Raw genomic sequence first — 21,682 nt, forward strand, 5'->3', positions numbered from 1 at the left:
TGCAGAAAAACTTTTAATACTATTCTATTATTTATGTTTTTAACTTATTCAACGCTGTTATAATTATTAGTTTACGTATAAATCATGGCTAAATATATTAGTATGTCGGTTATATGTTTTATGTTTTATATGATTGGAAATATAATTGCATTGACTCCAAATGAAAGTTAGTATTTTTAATTTTTATTGTGCATTAGGACGAATCTCTTATTTATATTTATAGAGTATTTTAACGTTATTATGATTTCTTTAATTAATAGCAATGTTAATTATAAATGAATTTTTTTGCTGGACATGCATTATGTTTATTTTACAAATGTACGTTTTTTGTACTTTGTCAGTGGTTGTGACGTTCTCTTACATGCTCTCATATTTTTTTTTAAATACCTTTTTAACCGTTTAACAATAACCAAACACATGTCTTACTAACTCTGAAATTATATAGAATATGATCGAGCACACAATTGCCTTAGTAAGTAATTTGATTTTAATTTACAATATTTATATTGTTCATATAAATAAATTGAGTTTTGCTCAACATGATCACTTATCTACTGTATAATAATTTTAATTTGTGTAAATTTTAGTTACTAATTTACTAAATCGTAATACATTATCTGTATTCTCTTGTTGTTTTTTTACGATATTTCAATTTTTAAGTGATTTATTAACATTTACAAATATTAAAATTTTACACACTCATATCTCGCTTAAAAAATGACAAAAGTTTGAAACTGTTGGACTTAAATTTTGTTATATTATGTATTTGAAAGACGGTGACGACATTTGCGAGTACATAATCTTAGTAAGCCGTATTTATTAACCTACATCCGTGCACTTTTTGGTCACGACGTACAGAGCCGTGTGGTTAAGATTTGGAGCACAGGGCAAAATTAAAATATTCGAACCCTATAATAATTATCATTAATAATAATGCATTCCATTCCTATTTAATCAATTTTTTTTTTTACAATGTATTTTGAACATTGATTTGACAAAAAACTAAAGCTGATTGTAATAGTAATTATTAAACAAAATAGTTAATTATAATTAATTAATTTATACCGTATTAAATAATTAAAAAATAATACAAATCATAAATTATATTATATTATACATATTACATTAATTACTAACGTCTCAAATAGCCTATATTAGTTTAAACCTTAATTTTCCTGGACTTAATTGAAGCAAAATCTTCAATACAGGGCTGGATAGGCCCATCGGGAACCTAACCGGTATCCTTGAGCGCTGCTATGGCTGCCTATTTTATGCTTATGGCTGTGGAGAAAAAAAATTTAAATTATATTGACACAGAAGAAATCATTGATAAGTTAAAAAAAGCGAGTGAGTAGATATCGCTCTGTTGTTAAGTAGTTTTCAAATGGGTTAATGTATAATGGTGCATGGTATTAAATTTAAATTTAATGATATAATATCATTGTATACGAAAAACGATTCTGAGCGGAGACGGTTTGTCAGTCTATGATATTTTATAATTTTATACAGTATTTATTATATTGCTTTAAGTTAAAAAAAAAAAAAAAAAAAAATGTAGGTTTCTATAAAATTAATTCCAAATTAATCAATCAGAATCATTATGAACACGACTCACTCAGTCTTTCATAGTAGGTTTATACAATAATTTAAAGAACCCACGAATAATATTTTTAAATTACAATAGTACAGCTAAAATTGTTATTTTTGGTTATTTAATAGGTAATTTCATCCAAATTCGAACTTAAAATAACTAAAAAAAAAAAAAAACTATAGTTTTTTAATTTTTTTTGGCACAGAATTAACGACTTACACGGAACTTTGTTTTTAATTTTCAATCCTTAAATAAAAGTTAAACGTTTTATAAATTTTTAACAACCAAAGAATTTGTACAGTTTCAATTAATAAATGTTGTCAACTTTGTTGATCTTTAAATAGTTATAGAAACAAAAAACATGCCTATGTATTTTTAATATTTTCCAACTGAGGAATCTTGCATTAAATTTTCAAATCTTAAATTTGAAAAGATATATTTTTATGAGTTTCTTAGGAAATTTTCGTGTTTTTTACGTATGTTGTCAAAATTTGAATTTTAAATGTTTATTAAAAAAATGATGACTGTATTTTTAATATTTTTTAACTGTCATTGTCACAATATATTAGGAGTCTTGTATTAAATTCTGAAGCTTTTTTTTCCTAAAACAGAAAAAATCGAAAATTTCAAATGCCTATAAATAACTTAAAAAGATTTGAAATATTTTGAACTTTTATCAAGTATAGAAAATGCCAGTATAAACATTTAGTGACAATTTCATGTGTTTGTAGTAATTTGTTTTAGAGTTACACCAATATATAAAATTGATTTACTCAAAAATTGATTTTGTGTAAAAATACCCGTTTTCCCTTAATTTTTTTTAATTTTTCCCGATGCTATTGAAAACTACCGAGAATTTCAAAATTTGAAATTCTTCAATTCACCAACTAGATTCACTTTCCAACCGGGAAAGCTACTGAATTTGAAAATCGAAGCATTATTTCGACAACTTATCGTGTACACAGACACAAAAAAAAACACACACACACACATCACTGTAAAATCAATACATTCATCGCTCCGCTCAGAATCTAAAAGTGTATTACTTAATAAAGAACCTTCATATTAAATTGTTGTAACAATTTGTTATAAGTTTTGAGCAAACTTTATTTTAATAAAATTTAAATGTCTGTATACAAATTTGTAATTTTTAAAATTGTATTTAATGTGGATGGGGGGGGGGGGTTAAACCACATATTGCCTTAAACACACGAGTAATATTTTTTTTATGTATAATATTATATATTATAATATAGAGGGTGGGTCCTAATAATTTTCTCGAGCCAAAAATGTTGCCAATCCCTAACCTACTTCAAAGACATCTTCAAAATCGATGTTCTTCGTTATTTCATTCTCACTCTAGTAGAATTGCTTTTACTCGATATGTAAAAAATTCGATTTCGTTAATTATTTCCTGGTCCAATATCTTCGTTGTATTTGATAGCTAAATCAGATACACATTTTTTTAATGTTTCAACTGGTGTTATAGATGGCGAATGACCATAAAGGAATTGAAAATCATAAAAAATATTTGATTATTGTTCAAACCTACATTACAGTTGAGCCATCATATTATCAAGAACTTTGTAGTATTCCAATGTTAAAAATTGATCTGCAGAAATATCTTCACCCGATGATTTTTCTCTGCTCATAACTTTCCATTTTATTTTCCTTTTAATTTTTAATTTAGATTTTATTCAAACTTTATCACAAATACTAATATCTTTAGTTTTAATTTGTGCATTTCCACTAACACGCATTTCTTGAAAAGAAACATTTAATTAATTTATAATTTTTGAAGCCTGATCTATTGAAATATTTGAGCTTTGTAATACTCGTATTTTATTTACACGATATAATTTGGTCCAATATAAAAATTTGTAATGGTCTAAAATAATTGTAAAACAATAACGTTTCTCATATATTTTACTTATGTAAAGTTTATAAATATTATAAAAAAATTTTTGACACCCCTTTAAAACATGCGCCCTGGGACTGGGAGTAGACCCCCCCCCCACGGAACGACTCTGGCTACATGGTTTTTTATCATGTTTTATTTAGTTTTTAATTTTATGTATGATTTGTTTAACTTTTTATTAAATATGAAAGTATAATTTATCTACACAGTGTAGAACTCTCAATATGATTATTATTTGTATGCCTATTACTATATTATATTCGAGTATTCAAATATTTTCTGCTAGTCGTAATATTATCATAGTATCTTACCAATAGAAAACATTAATAAACACAAAATTCCAACTTATCCAATTGTGAATCCAATCCATCCTGGAACCCACTCAACCTACCCAAAAGATTTTATCGAAATAGGTCCAGCTATCTAAGTGAAGTGTATATTATAACAACAGACGTTCAGAAGAATTTTATATATATATAAATTAAACATAAATATTCGATGTTTTCTATGGTATAATCTTCTGTTATAGAGGTAATGTTTGAAGCAGGGCTTATACATGGAAACAATAGTAAGTTCATTTTTTGTCATTTAAAAACGCGATAATATTTTGTGACCAACTTTGTCACAAAATTAAATGTTTAACTTACTAAAAACAGCTAAAAATTAATAACTAACAAAGTATTAGACAGAATGCCGTGTATCAATTAGACACTTTGTGCTGTTTAAGTGATGATTTTAATGAGAAATGATAGAGAACACTCACATAAATTTAGTAACTAACTTTATTGACAAAGTAAAAATAATTATAAGAAAATAACATAATGTAACGTCAATCGCGTACGAGGTGTCGATCGGTCGGACAGGTAGACGTAGACGACGAAGACTAGTATTCGGCGGCTACGGGGTGCTATAATAATAAAATATATTATATTGAGATGAGCCATGCGTTCGGGAGCGCTCCCGAACATTTGAACACCCTGTCACGGTATAGAACATTCGAGAATCCTCGCAAATATAGCTCATCGCTACAGAAGTAATTAATTTTACTATTAGGCATTTATATTACAGATGGTTAAATTAATTAATTTTGTCATTGTATGTATACTGTATACATTATAATAATGAGCACTAAAGTACTCACGAATATTATTTTTAATTAGAACAATATAATTAAAATCATTATTCTTGGATTAAATATGTAATTTAGCCTTTGATTTGAATTTGAAACGTATGTAAAAATAACATTGTAAACATATATTTAGATTTTTAGGTTACAATATTATGAACTATTTATGGTAATCAATGTTTATAATCTATAATAAAAAAAAATGTAAACTATAATTGCTTATAAAACAAACTTACCTTGGACATTTGATATTTTTCAACTATCTCCTATTATAGCAACTTATAATGAACCTTGAATGCAATTTTAAATATTTTGGAACTTAACCAATAAAATATTATTTAATTTAAATTGAAAATCTTAAATTTCTACATCAAAATAAATCAAACTATTTTGAAAAATTTATCACACATGTATATTAAATGATAAAATAAACATTTGACGAAAAATTTAAATAGTTACTTACAATTATCGTTAAAAGATACCATGAGGTACGCTCCCGACCATGAGCAATGTGGTACGTGGACTCCCTTGGGCCAGGATAATAAATCTATTATTTAATATGGTCACGTGGGATTCAGTTTCATTATAATTACTAATGAACTCATGTTTTATATTATACTAGCTGCTGTCGGAAACTCGCTGTCCTGAAACTCGGGGGATAGGTGAGACTCGCTGAAGTGGGCGGTGGAGGCTAGTGACGACAATGTCGTCATAGTTTTACATATAAAAATTGTTCCTGTTTAAAAACAAAAATTTGAGGAGGTGATAAGGATTTCTGATAATGCTTGGCGAACTCGTTACGAAGGCGGGAATGTTTGAATTTCGAGTTTGAGTGTCTAGATATATTCTCACATCACCTATGGCCTATGCAAATCGGCCATTGAATAATACGGCCTCCCGTCGCATGTCCGATGCTTTTTCGTATGTAAAAAATCGTCAATTTGAAATCAATGTTTCAGTGTCTAGCAAGTTAATCTCCTCAAGTGAATATCGATTGACATATATGCAGCAGCTTGTCAGGTAGGCAATCCACCTGCGGTGGATTGCAGACCCTCTGTTCCGCGGCAATACATGAAATTCGGCTACTTTGGTAGTATAAACCTATTCTGTACACGCATAATATATTATTATAAACATTTTAGAGCACACATGATTGTATTCGCCATGATAAACCCTAAGCAAATTTTATCATACACAGAGAAGTAACGTAAACCATACACACACACACATATATATATATTATATACCAGCCATTGAATTATACGGCCTCTCGTCGCATGTCCGATGCTTTTTCGTATGTAAAAAATCTTCAATTTGAAATCCATGTTTTGGTGTCTAGCAAGTTAATCTCCCCAAGTGAATATCGATTAACATATGTGCAGCAGCTTATCAGGTAGGCAATCCACCTGCGGTGGATTGCAGACCCTCTGTTCCACGGCAATAAATAAAACTGCGCTACTTTGGTAGTAGATATATATCTATTTTGTTCACGAAAAATATATGAATAACAAAACGCATATAAACGTATTTAATCTGATAAACCAATAGCATTTGATCATATAGACAGTCAATTTTATAAATAACACGCAATTCGCAATAGAAATTCACGATGAATAATAATAAAGTATTAAGTGAATTAAGAAATTAATGAATATCACAAATAAAATGGTGTGCATGCCGTGTAGAAATTCTTATGATTAACAGAGTACCTATGGTTTAGTCACAAATTAGTAATAAGTATTAATACAATGATGATTTATTTTAATGTGTTTCTGTTACATTTGCATTGATGAAATGAGTAATATAAAAGATATTCCTTTTATATATGTGTTTTTCTTCAAGGTGTTCCTATATAGTAAATTTTTTTTATATACCTATATCATCGAACCTAACTTATATTAAAATTATATACGTCATCATAAGTTCGAACAAATTACTGCTGGTAGTTGTGTAGCCTATAGGTTATTGAATAATACTGAAGACAACATATTGTATGTTTTAAGGAATTGGAATTTATTTAGTGTAACCAATGGCTTATTTTATATTATATACTACTATATACTATTTTGTATACTATACAGTATACACACACATAGCTTAATTAAATGGTTTTTTTTTTCTTGAAAACGGTTTATTATGGAAGACGGATCGTAAATGGTTAGGTACCCATCAATTATCATTTATCGTCGTTGTGGGATATCCAAATACATTTAGGCATATAGCTCTAATTGGTTTTCACTGATGGTGGAGCAACCTTCACTAAAAAAAGAACTAAGTAATAATATAACAAAAAATAATTAAATAAAATTCGAAAAAAATGCAAAAGATCTCAGGTGGCTATGTTATTTAAATGAGCCACCGCAATAACTTAGCTAGTCCTACAACTAACAATTTTATTATTATTAATTAATTAATAAATAATACGATGTACGCGTAGATATAAGATGCGAAGTGATTAACGGTACTAAGCGATATCCAGAGACCACAGTATTTTCAAAAACACTTTTATCGATATCATTGATATCAATAAATAGATCACGCGTAGTTATTAAATATAACAGACTAAAAACACGGACTACCTAGTATTCAAGTATTTATTGTAGGTATAATATGCAACAGTAATTCGAGTGACAAATTATGATCATTAGAACATTGGAAAATTATGAAAAAAAAAAAAAACGAAAAAAACATTAGGACATCGGTAAATTAAAAAAAATACAAAAAAAAGATCAAACAAATTAAATCAATTAATTTTGTTATCATTAGAACTCCTTCGTTCCTTAAGAAGTCGGAGAAAAATCTGTCAAATTTATTATTCTCCGCCGCCTATACCCTAACATCTAATGCCTAACGCCTAACCTACTGGGACATCCTACCGAGATACTGGAATGTGGAAAAACTTTAGCATTTAAACCGTTTTAATTTAGCGGCGATTAATACTAAAAACGTTTAAACGTGTGAATTATGTGTCAGTTAACCTTATAATATAGTAGGTATGTTTGTTTTTAATCGATGTGTTTATACTATTTCGGTATAGTATATCCATCTATGATTCTGTTCATATTGTACTAAGTTATGTTTCTATTCACTGTTTAGTCATAACATTTAGTTAACCTACCATTATTTTATTGCATATTGTAACTGACAAAATTAATCAAGAAGTCATGTGAATACACAGCAATTTCTTTTTTGTTAGGTATCAAATAAAATCAAAACATATTGTAATATATACAAAATCATTGTGTATATTTTAAAAATACATATACACGGCTAAATAATTAAGTTCTAGGTAAATGTTAAATAATTTACAATTAGTCGTTACTTCTAAATGTAGTGTAATATCAATATATTATTTTTTATTTATTTTGATAGTCTATGTTTAAATAATTTTATTAAAATCAAACTATTGAAGTCCTTTTAACTAAATTTGCTTATTAATTTATTCTAATTCTAATGATTTTTACACAATTTATCAAAATAAGGGAGTTTAACATAATATGCATGTATGTATACTATTTAATAAAAATAACATTTCATTTTGTCAACAAACTGTTTTGTGACTATACTATTATATTACAATGATGTACATTTATAGGTTTAGTTAAATAATTAACCTAACCAATATAGATTACCTACTTATAGAATCTACCTTGCCCATAAATAGCATAATTAATACTGTATCCATTTCAGTACATATAGACTTTCATAACTAACACCGTCAAGGCGTCAATGAACTAAAGTGTTATTTAGATCTATCACATATTTAATAATTTATTTTGATAGTCTATGTTTGAGTAATTTTATTAAAATCAAACTATTGAAGTTGGTTTAACTAAATTTGCTTATTAATTTATTCTAATTCTAACGATTTTTACACAATTTGTCAAATTAAGGAAGTTTAACATTATATGCATGTATCTGTGTATTATACTATTTAATACAAATAACATTTAATGTTGTCAACGAACTGTTTTGTGACTATACTATTATATTACATTGGTGTACATTTGTGGGCTTGGTTAAATAATTTACCTAACCAATATAGATTACCTACTTATAGAATCTATCTTGCCCAACAATAGCATAATTTAATACCGTATCCATTTCAGTACATATAGACTTTCATAACTAACACCGTCAATGAACTAAAGTGTTATTTAAATCTATCAAATATTTAAAAACAATAGGCTTTTCACAGTAGCTAACTTACCTATAAACAGTAATATTTAATAACACACTGACAATAATAGAGCCGGCGATGAACCAAAGCGTTAATATAATTACCAAAATATGCTTTTTCTGGTAAATTTGGGTAGGTATTTGATTATCACAAATGTATAGACTACTCATAGAACCTAAATTATTTATCAACAATAATATTTAATGTTTTATCCGTCCCATGAATGACATTCATACAGCCGTTAATAAATAAAACTGTCCATATTATTACTACTGGTGTAATTTAGTAACTATTTAATTACCACAAATGAATAAAAACTACATTGCCTATAAGTAATGATATTTAATAATGCATCCGTAGCAGTACATACTCACTTTTACTAAATTATTAACATTACCACCAAAATATTCTAAACATGGTATAACCGAGTAGTTATTTAATCAATTTAAACATAAAAACCCTAAAGAGATTACATATACACAGATACTACGGTTGTCGATTAACCACCGTCGTAGACTACTCATTACACCTATCGACAGCAATTAATATTAAACACCTTATACGTAGCATCATATGATTACGTTCTTTGAGCCGTCGACGAACAAAAGTGTAAATAAATATTACATATTATTATATCACATGTAGTCGCATCTTTTATGTGCTGTGTTAAATATTTGGCTACTAACCGAGTAGCCGTTTTTGTAATAATTTATAAAAAGTAGGAACACTCAAACACCGTCGACATGAGCTTAAAATAAGGATTTCGAACAGGCAAAAGACAGAATTAAACGTATTTAAAACAATATTTATTGAATCAAACAAAAACAGTATAATATTTATTATTATCAGTACAATAGGTAGGTACCGCACGTCTACGGGTTCGAAAATAAGTATACTACGCGAAAAAAGAGCAGTCGGCGGTCTTAAAGACGAAAAAGATCGAAAAAAAAAAACGATAAAAACGAAAGTCGGCCAAGTTTTCGATTTTAAAAGAAACGCGCTTAAATTAAACGTAAAAAAAAGGCGACGGAAAAGGGCGTAAAAGCAGAAAAATCGAGTAAAAAGTCGAAAAAATGAGCGTAAAACGTTTCGAAAAATCTAAAACACGATATCTGTGACTGATGAGTGATACGATAACCGAAAAATCGTGATAGCTCGGCCGCCGCCGCGAGGAAGTAACGCGATTGGCCGGTCTTAAGAAACCCATGGAAGAAAAACGTAATTCTTCCATGGGTTGCTTAGAGCGATATATATAGGGATTCACGTTTTATTATATAAGATTGTCTTGTTACGAGTTTCTTATTTTATCTATCTCCAAAAACTATCTCCTTAACTAAATAAATGCTGAATAAATAATATAATTTATAATTGTATAGATATACAACAAAATGGCGAAAATTTTGATAGAGTACATGCAAATTTTGGTAAGTATATGTTATCAGTTATTTATAGTGTTGTATTTAATTAACGATCACATGATTGTGAGGGTGAAAATGTGTAGTTATAAAAATATTTTTGGACTGCTATTATGTACGACTATTCCTATTATTTGATTAATGTTAATTTATAATTATGTTCCTACGTAGTATTATAAATCGTAAAATACAAATATTTATTTTATATTTCCATATTATTATCAAAGGATTCTACACTATCATAGTAATATTTAAAGTCCTAAAAGTCTTCTACACTCGTTCCAATTGTTCAGTTAAGTTATACATATACCGTGTGTCCCAAAAAAACAGGTGCCACTTTACCACTCACTACCATGAAAATATTTTTAAATTTTGTTTGCGGGGCATTAAACTAGACTAATGGATCATAAATTTCTATGACTTACAATTTTTTTAACTCATGTATCTTGCGCATGCGCAATAAAACTTACATTTTTTTTAATGGCAACCTGTAATTTGAATATCATATTCGGGTTCATCGATTTTTTTGAAGCCATGTTGATGTTTCAACTTGTGTCCTAAACCCAAAATTGACTAAACTAGAGCTAAGGAGAATTTAAAAAATTAAAAAATTCAATTTATTTAATTTTTTTTTTTCTAACTGTAGTACGTATTTATTTATTTTTTTAAACACCATGCAACAAACAATCAAAATTATTATTATTAAATTAATTAACTATTTACTATTTATGAATTATTATCTTATTTTATTATTACACATTATGAAATTGCATATGGTCTTAATTGGCCGAGACCAAAAAAGAAGAAGAAGTGTATTTTTGTTTCCATCATAATTACCTATAATTAAGTATCTATTAAAATAATAATGAGCATTGGTATTTCTATTTTTGTTATTTACCTACCTATACCTATTAAAATGTGGAACTTATTATGGAACTCCTAATTATCAGAGTCATGTGTGTCATTGCGGTTTTTGTAGTTCGACGTTTTTGTTCGCTATTGTCAATACCTTTAGGTATTATAAAGTTATAGTTTGAATTTTGTTAGAATAAAATATTAATCATGAATAATAGTGAAAGAGTTCAGTTACTATTGATCTACGGAAAGTGTAACAGAAACGCACGAGAAGCAACAAGAATGTACGCTCAGCAATATCCAGATCGGTATCACCCCAATCGTACTTATGTTCAAAAACTTGAAAAGTCGTTGATTGAAACTGGTTCATTTAATAGAAAAAATGTTGTTCAAAAACAACCACGTGTAAATCAACATTTTAATGAAGTAATTGAAAATCAAGTTTTAGCGTATGTACATCTTAACCCACATTCGTCTGTTAGACACGTCGGACATGAAGTTGGCATACCTAAAACTTTAGTTCATAAGATTTAAAAAAAAAATAAACTACACCCTTACAAACCAGACTTTGTCCAACATTTACGTATAACAGACCCAGAAAAAAGGTTAAATTTTATTTCTTGGTTTATGGTGACGTCTGAGGATGATCCATTATTAATTAATCATATCTTGTGGACTGATGAAAGTAAATTTACTAATAATGGAATATTAAATAAGCAAAATAATCGTTATTGGTCGAATGAAAATCCTCACTGGGCTGTTCCTACAAACTTTCAAACATGTTGGGGTACAAATGTATGGGTTGGTTTGATTGGTGGTAAGTTACTTGGGCCCCATCTCTATGACGGAACTTTAACGGGAAGAAGATACTTGGATTTTTTGCGTGATGACTTGCAATTACTCCTTGATGATTTACCTTTAGATATACGTAGAAATATTTATTATCAGCAAGACGGGGCACCTGCTCATAATGCCCGAATTGTCCAAGAATTTTTGAAAGCAAGATTTGGCGAGAAATTTATTGCAACACATGGACCAGTAGAATGGCCCCCCAGGTCAACAGATCTAACACCGTTAGATTTTTTTTTGTGGGGACACTTGAAAAATGTTGTGTATGCTGATCCTCCAATTAACATCCAAGATTTAAAGAATAAAATGACACACGCTTGTAACCTCTTGGATGAAAACCAAATACTGGCAGCAACTACTCATGAATGTTTACGTCGATTTGAGGCATGCACTTTACACGACGGAGGGAATTTCGAACAGTTTATTGAATAGTGTATGTTTTTAATTGTAAATAAAAATGTATAGTAATGTCAAAAAAAATAAAATAGAAATTTTGTTTCTTGAAAATACATGTTTAAACTATGTTATTTCATAATGCGTAATAAAATAAGATAATAATTCATAAATAGTAAATAGTTAATTAATTTAATAATAATAATTTTGATTGTTTGTTGCATGGTGTTTAAAAAATAAAAATAAATACGTACTACAGTTAGAAAAAAAATTAAATAAATTGAATTTTTTAATTTTTTAAATTCTCCTTAGCTCTAGTTTAGTCAATTTTGGGTTTAGGACACAAGTTGATACATCAAAATGGCTTCAAAAAACAATGAACCCGAATATGATATTCAAATTACAGGTTGCCATTAAAAAAAATGTAAGTTTTATTACGCATGTGCAAGATACATGAGTTAAAAAAATTGTAAGTCATAGAAATTTATGATCCATTAGTCTAATTTAATGTCCCGCAAACAGAATTCAAAAATATTTACATGGTAATGAGTGGTAAAGTGGCCCCTGTTTTTTGGGACACACGGTATAGGTAACTTGTTATGATATATTGATATGTGATATAAAGATCCTAATTGCTAAATACTTTTAGTTTTTCGTGCAGTTCTATATTTGCTTTTGGGTATCTGTTGTTGTTGAATCTTATTGTTCTAACCATGTCTATAAAATATATTTAAGTCCATTTAATATCAGTTATAAGTTCAAATAATCGGGTTTTTGTTACACTGGCATATGTTTATATCATATCACGGCACTCAACGTTATTGAGTTATAATACCTAACTAAATTTTCCTTTTAATTTGATTATAAATTTAATTGGAATCGTAGTTGGATATCATTGAATTATCGAGACAAGTAGCAACGATTTTAAAATATCCACTCCTTCATCGAGTGAAAATCATATTGGTTAGGTTTATTTAATCCTTTACTGAAAACTGAGTGTCATACTTCAATGCATTAGGTATCATTAATATTTTTAATTTAATTTTGCATTGTTTGTTGTGGTATTACGTGCACAAATGTACCTTAAGTCGACTAGACTGAAATAAAAAAGGGGGAAGTGGATATCACTCTGCTGTACAGTAGGTTACAAGTTGGTTACTGTAATGAATGGAATTAAATTTGAATTCAATGATATTATATCATTGTAAACGAAAAACGATTCTGAGCGGAAACTTAAATTAAATTAAATACTTAAACTTAAATCTTAGATTTAAAAAGAAAATTTTTTATGAATTTCTAGCTTAAAATAATTTGCGAATTTTCGTGATTTTTACGTATGTTGTCAAAATTCAAACTTAGAATGCTTGAAAAAAAAATTGTGTAAATTTATTTTATATTTCAACTGCTATTGTAACAATATGTTAGGAACCTTGTATTAAATTTTCAAGCTTTTCTACCCAACAAATTAATTTTTATCGATATTAATTTTAAAAAAACTAATAATGATCGAAAATTGCATATGATTATAAAATAGATCAACTTAAGTCTAAAATCTTTGAAACTTGCATGGTGGATAGAATATACTTATATAAACATTTAGCGAAAATTTCGTGTTTCTATGGTAATTTTTTTTTAAATTATATACATCAAAAACTAAAATAATTTTGTCGAAAACTGATAGTGCGTAAAATTTCCCATTTTCCTCTTAATTTTTAGTTTGTTTATCCTGATTTCTAAGAAAAATATTGAGTATGTTTTACTTTTGACCCCCCCCCCCTAGTTTCACTTTCTGAACGAGTTACTGAAGTCGAAAATCGAAGCACTTTTACAGCCCCAAAACGTGATGACAGACACACACAAAAAAAAAAAAACACACATCATAGTAAAATCAATACATTCTTCGCTCCGCTAAGAATCTAAAATAATAAAAAACTAGGATTTATGTGAAATATTAATGTTTTTTATTAATTTATAGAGAGGTGGTACACCCGTGAAGAAGGTGATGAGATACTTCATTTTAGTAAGTATACATTACTTTGGTAGACAACAGTAAATTATATATTACATACCTTATGGCAACCAAAATAGTTTGTCTTTCCTTCTCCTGGAGAATCACTATATAGTGTTACGGCAAACCCGGGATTCCAAACCATGAACTGAGTTTAATTAGTTGGTTCATACTTTCTTCTCCGGTTTTGAGGATTGAACGTCTGTCTAACAACCCGGCCTCTGAAAAATTGTCCTTGTTGTGTATTTCCTAACTAAGCCTCGGAACTACGATGATATAAATGGTAAAACTCTGACACTGTCAAATAATGACACAAAATCCTTTCCGAGTCATTGTAGATAATTACACAAAACAAAATAATGACCACTAAAGTAATGAGTCAATATTGTTACGGATCTCCAAGGAGATCCGTTCACAAATAAAATAACAAACAAATATTTTGGTTAGATATTCGATCTATTGTCAAATATTGAGTTTCATACTTATTTGTATCACGCTAAAGTTATAATTTAAATGTAACTATAAATATGTATATTGTAATTACGAATACAAGTACAGTAGAACCTCGACTATCCGAACTAATTGGGACCACAACGAGTTCGGATAATAAAAATAAAAATAAATATTTATACAGGGTATAACAGAAAGATGTGACAAAAAATAAATAAATTATACTAATTAAACGTATGACAAATATTTTTACTACAAAATTCTGTATTGAATACTTAGAAATAAGTATTTAAAAAAATATTCCGAATAACGTATACGCAATACTACCCAAATCTGACTAATAATAAACTGCAACCGGATATTTTCAGTATTGACGTTTGGATACATGAACTGAAATGAAATAACATTCGGATAATAGAGGGTTTGTATAACAGAGGTTCGGATAATAGAGGTTCCACTGTATATGGAGCTGATTATAATGCAACATAAAAACAGTAATAATCTGAGATAAATGAAAAGTAAAATTAATTATAATTTATAGATGATTTACAAAATAGGCCTAATTTTCCTGATGAGGAATATTTGCTTACTTACGGTAAGTATATATATATATGTTATTTTTATATATTATATATTACCTACCCTGTTATAATATTACATTTGGCTTTAAGATGTGATGGGAGGCAGAAGTTTGACGAGGAGCGGATGGAACGATAAGATCATGCTATAGATATATGCAACAACTAGAAAGCCGAATTTATACTACTGTTCCTAATAGTTATAAATTTATAATCATATTTTAATTCTTTAAAACTAGAAAAAGTATTAAAAATCAGGAAATTAATGAAAATAAAATTTTGAAACGTCAATATTTTCAGAAAAATTAAACCCTGTATAGAATGGCTATTATTAATTTTTTTGGAAATAATTAAATAAAAAAATATATTAGGTATTTAAATTTTTTACAAAAACATTAATATAAATTAAAAAATAAAATAATTGTAGTTCTTATCCCTATGAATCTTATTATAAAACCAGAATTTTGATATCGCCATTATTTCGTGAGATATCGAAATGGGTAAATCCTTGCGGGAAACCCTGTATAATAAATTATTATGAATTGTGCTTTTTTCAAAACTTTGCTCTTTATAGTATTATGTACAATTATATACTACCTATTAAATACTATTATATACATTATAATATATCTACTCAATCGTTTCCGACTTGACTGAGTAAAGTTCCGTACTTACGTATACATACTACATTTTAAAAACTTATTTATTTTTGATTTGTTTTCAAATTTTGTTGTAAATGTTATTATATTCCATCATGCTAGTACCCTAAATAAATATTTTTTTCATTTTGAAACCTATACATAATAAACAGCACTATCTAAATATAATATCCATATAAATGTTTCCGCTATAAATCAATACAGTAATTGAATGTTAGTATTTTACATAGGTTAGGTATGTAAAAATTAATATAATATTATGAACTATTTTGAATTCAGATTTTAGTCGGCATAATTTGGTTAGTAAATTTTCTGTTACAGCGATAACTGATAATATTATCTTGTAAACATCGTCTGCTTTGCACGTACTACTGTAGTAGTCCGTGCTGCTTTGTAAATGGTGGCCGACTTCAATAATAAGAAGGAGACGACTATCAAGGTGTTGAATATATATACAATATATATGTGGTCCTGCTCGGGCAATGTGAACCATGATGTTTTTTTTTACCATCTAATGATATTGACCGAATAAACAATAATTAATTATATTCATGCATCATATTAATATTACTATTACAAATATTTTGATGAAATAACAAAAAAAATATCAAATATTATCATTTTATTTAGGTTAGTCGAAAATATAAATGATTGCTTATAATATATCGTTGACTGATTTTATCAAGACAGCTATTCATTTTATTATTCCGATATGGCCATATCAGTAACGAAGATTTATGATTTTTAAAATTACGTAGTTTATTGTGATTGAATTTATTATAAATTACTTAAATTATTTAACAATTATTATTATTATTATAATTGTTTTAAAATATTCATTATATGATAAGATTTAATAAAATCAATAATAGTATTAAACTTTAATATACTATGAACTATTACAAAAAAAAAAAAAACATCGTGGCTCACATTGCCCGGGCAGGACCACATTGACCGTGCAATGTGTACACATTGGTATTCCACATTGCCCGTAACATATACAGGGATCATGCGCGTCGACGCGCTCATTATAGCCAACCTAACGAGACTTCCGTATACCATAAGCACTATGTGGCGCGGTGAGACATAACACATTGATGCAGCAAAATCTTATGTCAGGTTTACCACTCTGTACGATCTCTATTGTATAAATTAATATTGTATGGGTACTCTAAATCATCAAACCACAATTATAATTCATACTATTATCGGCTAAATAGTGTACCCAACTATAGGTACTTGTATTTCACTTTGGAGTAACATAACAATATAACAGATTGTATTTACTTTGTTAAGTATGACATTGCTTTATAAATATACTATTTTAGTATATAAAAAACAAAAATAAAACTTTTCAGATAACAGCCTCCAGAAAAAATTTCATCATTGAGGGTTACTTCAATTGACCTATCAGCCGACTATTACTATAAAAATAAAAATCACAAAAATAATTCAATTAATTAATTGATTAATTTATTTTTTTTTGCTGATGATTATTAATTCAGGGAAATCATTCAATAGAATAAAAAAAGTGAAAATTCTAATAAAAAAAAGCTTGGTCTGTCAGCGGTTAATAATTTAAAAGTGCTTGGCAGAGAAAAGGTTGTCTTTAACCTTCTGGGTGTACCGACGTCACTACTATACTGTATTGTTTCATCATCATCAGTTATAAACTGTTTGAACAGTTATCCATTTTGACTAGAATTTAAAAAAAAATACTTCATACTTTTTAACCCACCATCAAGACAAAAAAAAATCTCTTACTTGGGAATAGCATATTTTTTTTAAATTCCTTTTAAATTATAACCATGCGATAAAAAATGATCTGAACAAAACAGTTTAAGAAGGAAGTACTAGTTATATATTAGGTACATATGTAGCCATCCATTTATTCTTTTTGCTTTCGTCATTAGAAAACCTAATACATTTTAAAAATATTTAGGTATCTAAAAAATAGGTATTACTAAACATTAAAATGATACTAGGTATGTACTAACTTATAGAATTTTCTTTCATTCGTTTTATCAAATTCAACCAAACTTACTAAACATTTCCTGTGCATTATATAACAATTAAACACATAATTTTCTTATATTTTCGTATATTTTGTGACTTAAGTAAGTACTAATGTAGTATAAGCATAGACAATAGATTTTAAGTTGAAGTACAAAGTACAAAGTAGTGGGTAAAAATGAATTGTTAATTATTATTTATAATATTTTATCGTACAAATATTATACATAGAAATACAGAACACATAGTAAATAGTACTTTATCGTACTTTACGTCTGGTTCTCGTACAGTTTTAAAAATATTGTAGGTACTAATTAATGTGCATGTGCGCAGTGCACGGTGTACCGCTAGCAGCGCCCTGGCTCTAGTCCAATCGTTTGAACTGCTACTATTGCCCGTCTATTAGTATAAGGTATATGATTATAGAAAATTTCAATGGTGTGTTTTTTTCTTTTTGCACAAACTACTTATAAAGTGAATTGTTTAAGTGATCTGTTCATCACTGAAAATTGAGCATCATACTTCATTGCATCAGGCTAAATTAATAAATAAAATATTATTTTCTATTTTTGTGTTGTATTTAAGTACTCGGTACAAAAATTACGTGTAGTTGATAGTGCTGTGATTTACGAATAATATACGAAACTTTTTTGCAGTTTTTACTTTTGAGCCTACGAATACTTTTGATCGGGTAATCATTGAAATAAAACGTAAGTATACTTAACTAGTTATTCATATTGTTATATTTAAATATTTTGTAATGTATACTGTACTTATACATTTATTACAATAAGTCTTCCAAATACAAATACGTACATATTCATCATGAAATCAAATATGGCGTATAAGTGACAACACCAACACGTTGAACGATATCTAGCTTATTACAATGTAAATTCATAGCAATTGGCTATAACATAGGTATATTATTATATTTGAATATTTGAATACATTATATTTATTTCTGCATCGGAGAAAAGGGAAATAATCCTACTTATCAAGTACATATGATAAATTGCATAACGATAAAATCTGTGATTGGTAGGAACCACCACCATTTTCCCCCAAATAGACCCGTGGGGGCGATGATATACCCACATGCAACACGCTTATTTATAGCTGTCACAATTACAAAATAATACTTACAATGTTTGACTTGATTTTTCATATATATTATTTTAAAACACAAACAAACTAAAAATAGTGATTATAGTACTAATATATAGTTGTCCATCATTTAGGTAGGTTAGGTTAAATATAACGATCAGACAATCTATTGATCTTGAAAGGGGAAATTATGTAGTTCGAAGGTAGTTGTAAAAATAGTAGTCTGTGCTTACTGCCTAGTAAATGTTAATGCATAGTTATGTATATCTACGTAGTATAACGCATTGTAAAATACAGAATATATAAATCATGTACATCGTTCCCTATTACTATTAAAAGATTAAACTTCCTCGTAATAATATTGAAAGCGCCACAATTCATTCATCTTCTTTCTTTTTTAGTCTTAACGATTCATAATATTATTTGTTGATGATTTTTATAAGATAATGCAGCAGTGAATAATATCTTATGTTTATGTTATATTAGAAAATGGCATTGAGAATTACTCTGGCAAGTTATTTTTATGATCATAATTACACGCTTAAATTGCAAATCATTTACTATTCATGTTTGTTATTTATTACTGTGTAAATATAAAATGTATCATTTAAAAATTAACAATAAACACTTTTTAAGCATATTTGGAACTAATAATTAAAAAAATTTCAGAACCATTAATAACTTTTTTCAATCAATATTCGAATCTGGATATTGGTATGTAAATATTATGTAGCATGTATAAATATATATATATATATATATACAAATAGTATGTAAGAATAATTAACAGGAAAAAACTAAAAATTTCTCTCGTTCTAATAATTTTTTTAGTATATTATAATATTAGGGATCGGATGTTAATGAAATTGCGTATTTTTTCTATTTATCCAATTTAATGTTAATCTAGGTACAAATTTAATTCATGTTCAACACTGAATCAAATAATATTATTTTTATTTTGCATATTTAATGGTTTTGTATTTTAATTGTCTATTTTGAGATTTTAAGAATAAAAATGCATATTTCAATTCATTAAAAAAAAAAAAAAAAAATAAAATTAAAATTAACAAGCAATACGATTTATTCCAAAATTTGTATATCTATATATAAGCTTAATAGGCGGTAACTACAATCTACCACGCATTGACGTAAAATATAATGATGACAATGGTTTTTACATAATATGTTGTCAAAATTCAAATTTTGAATGCTTATTAAAAAAAAAATTGTGACTATATATTTCTTTTTCTTTTCAACTGCTATTGTAAAAATACTTTTGACCCCCCCCCCCCTCCCCTCCCTCCTAGATTCACTTTCTAATCGGACGAGGTACTGAAGTCAAAAATCGAAGCACTTTTACTGCCGCAAAACGTGATGACAGACACAAAAAAAAAAATTAAATAATTAAAAATAAAACACAAAATGGTAAAATTAATACGTTCCTCGCTCCACTCAGAATCTAAAAATGTATTTTGGATTGTATTAAAACCAAATAATAAATTGCCTAAGAATACATATTTTTAAATTTTTAGCTCATAGTTAGTAGTTTTTTAGTGCATAAATACATACATATTACAGTAGTTTTAAGTGCATAAACAACATCCGAGCCCTAATTACAATCTTTGCTCAAAAATCATGAATCTGTACAAAAATTAAATTATTCATTGTAAAATAAATATATTTGATTCGATTACATTGTTATTTGTTGTAATTTTTAAAAGGTTTACAAAATTCTATAAATGTTCTCCACTTTTGTAGAAGTTATACTATGAATATAGAATGGAATATTTCGACCACGTCTAGTAAGTTATATTATAAAACTACCATTGATTTATTTATCATAACACGTAATTCTGTATTTTTGTAGGTTCATCATCTGGTTCTGATGATTAGATCATAAAAGGTAAAAAAATACCAGTACAAGGCATAGGTATGCATACTATATACGTAAATCATAATAATACTATAAAATTTTTAATATTAACCAACAAGTTGATAAATGTATAGCTGTATAGCTAATGTATACTTATTATTACACAATATACATGTAAAATGTATATCTCAAGGTAATATTTATAGTCATATTGTGTAAAAATATCAGAATTGTAAGGCTTATACCAAATAATAGAATATCTAATAAAATAATTAAATTCAATAAAGTTACTAAATTTCTAAAATTTTAAAAATAAATAAATATACAATTAAAATTTTTCACCCTATAACTCATACATAATAGAGTATCTTATATATGTATAGTATATACGCAATTAAACTATTAATTTGTACTATAATACATTAAAAAAACTAAATGATTTCAAATTTTTATTTCATTTAGATTTTCAGATAAAGTTCAACCTCATCGTAATTTTGTTTTAATTCAATTATATTTATATAATACGTTCATATAAATAAGTTGGTAAATTATATTTTTACACACCTTAACTTTAAAGAATTATCTAAATGCATTTACCTGTAATACATAATTATAAATATAATATGATAATATATAATATGCATTCTTATTTTATTTTTTTAATTTT

General features: G+C 27.5%; 1 protein-coding gene and 2 pseudogenes across 3 annotated transcripts; 2 read left to right on the forward strand and 1 right to left on the reverse strand.

Annotated features, from left to right (window-relative positions):
- The window catches only part of LOC149056625 (uncharacterized), a 161,628-nt pseudogene that overhangs the window by 83,991 nt on the left and 55,955 nt on the right, over positions 1 to 21,682 (reverse strand).
- Positions 28 to 21,652, forward strand: LOC149056629 (uncharacterized). 3 transcript variants are annotated; one of them, XR_016190682.1, is made up of 13 exons: positions 28 to 166; positions 446 to 472; positions 4,039 to 4,077; positions 4,717 to 4,737; positions 10,192 to 10,239; positions 14,303 to 14,347; positions 15,327 to 15,380; positions 18,692 to 18,745; positions 19,629 to 19,652; positions 19,812 to 19,856; positions 20,901 to 20,944; positions 21,010 to 21,072; positions 21,478 to 21,652. XR_016190682.1 is itself a non-coding variant. In XM_089221848.1 (13 exons), exons 1-12 carry the CDS (start codon positions 85 to 87, stop codon positions 21,033 to 21,035), a joined length of 546 nt encoding a protein of 181 aa, XP_089077974.1. In that variant the 5' UTR covers positions 28 to 84; the 3' UTR covers positions 21,036 to 21,072; positions 21,478 to 21,652. The 3 variants fall into 3 exon arrangements, 2 of the variants coding, with proteins under 2 accessions (XP_089077974.1, XP_089077975.1); XM_089221848.1 differs by having other exon boundaries at positions 20,864 to 20,944; XM_089221849.1 differs by lacking the exon at positions 4,717 to 4,737 and having other exon boundaries at positions 20,864 to 20,944.
- On the forward strand, positions 11,293 to 12,366 carry LOC149056630 (uncharacterized; annotated as a pseudogene).

The sequence above is a fragment of the Diuraphis noxia genome, unplaced genomic scaffold (genome assembly GCF_037042655.1).
Source record: "Diuraphis noxia isolate RWA-SAM2 unplaced genomic scaffold, SU_Dnox_SAM2 contig0003, whole genome shotgun sequence".
NCBI classification, from domain to species: Eukaryota; Metazoa; Arthropoda; class Insecta; order Hemiptera; family Aphididae; genus Diuraphis; species Diuraphis noxia.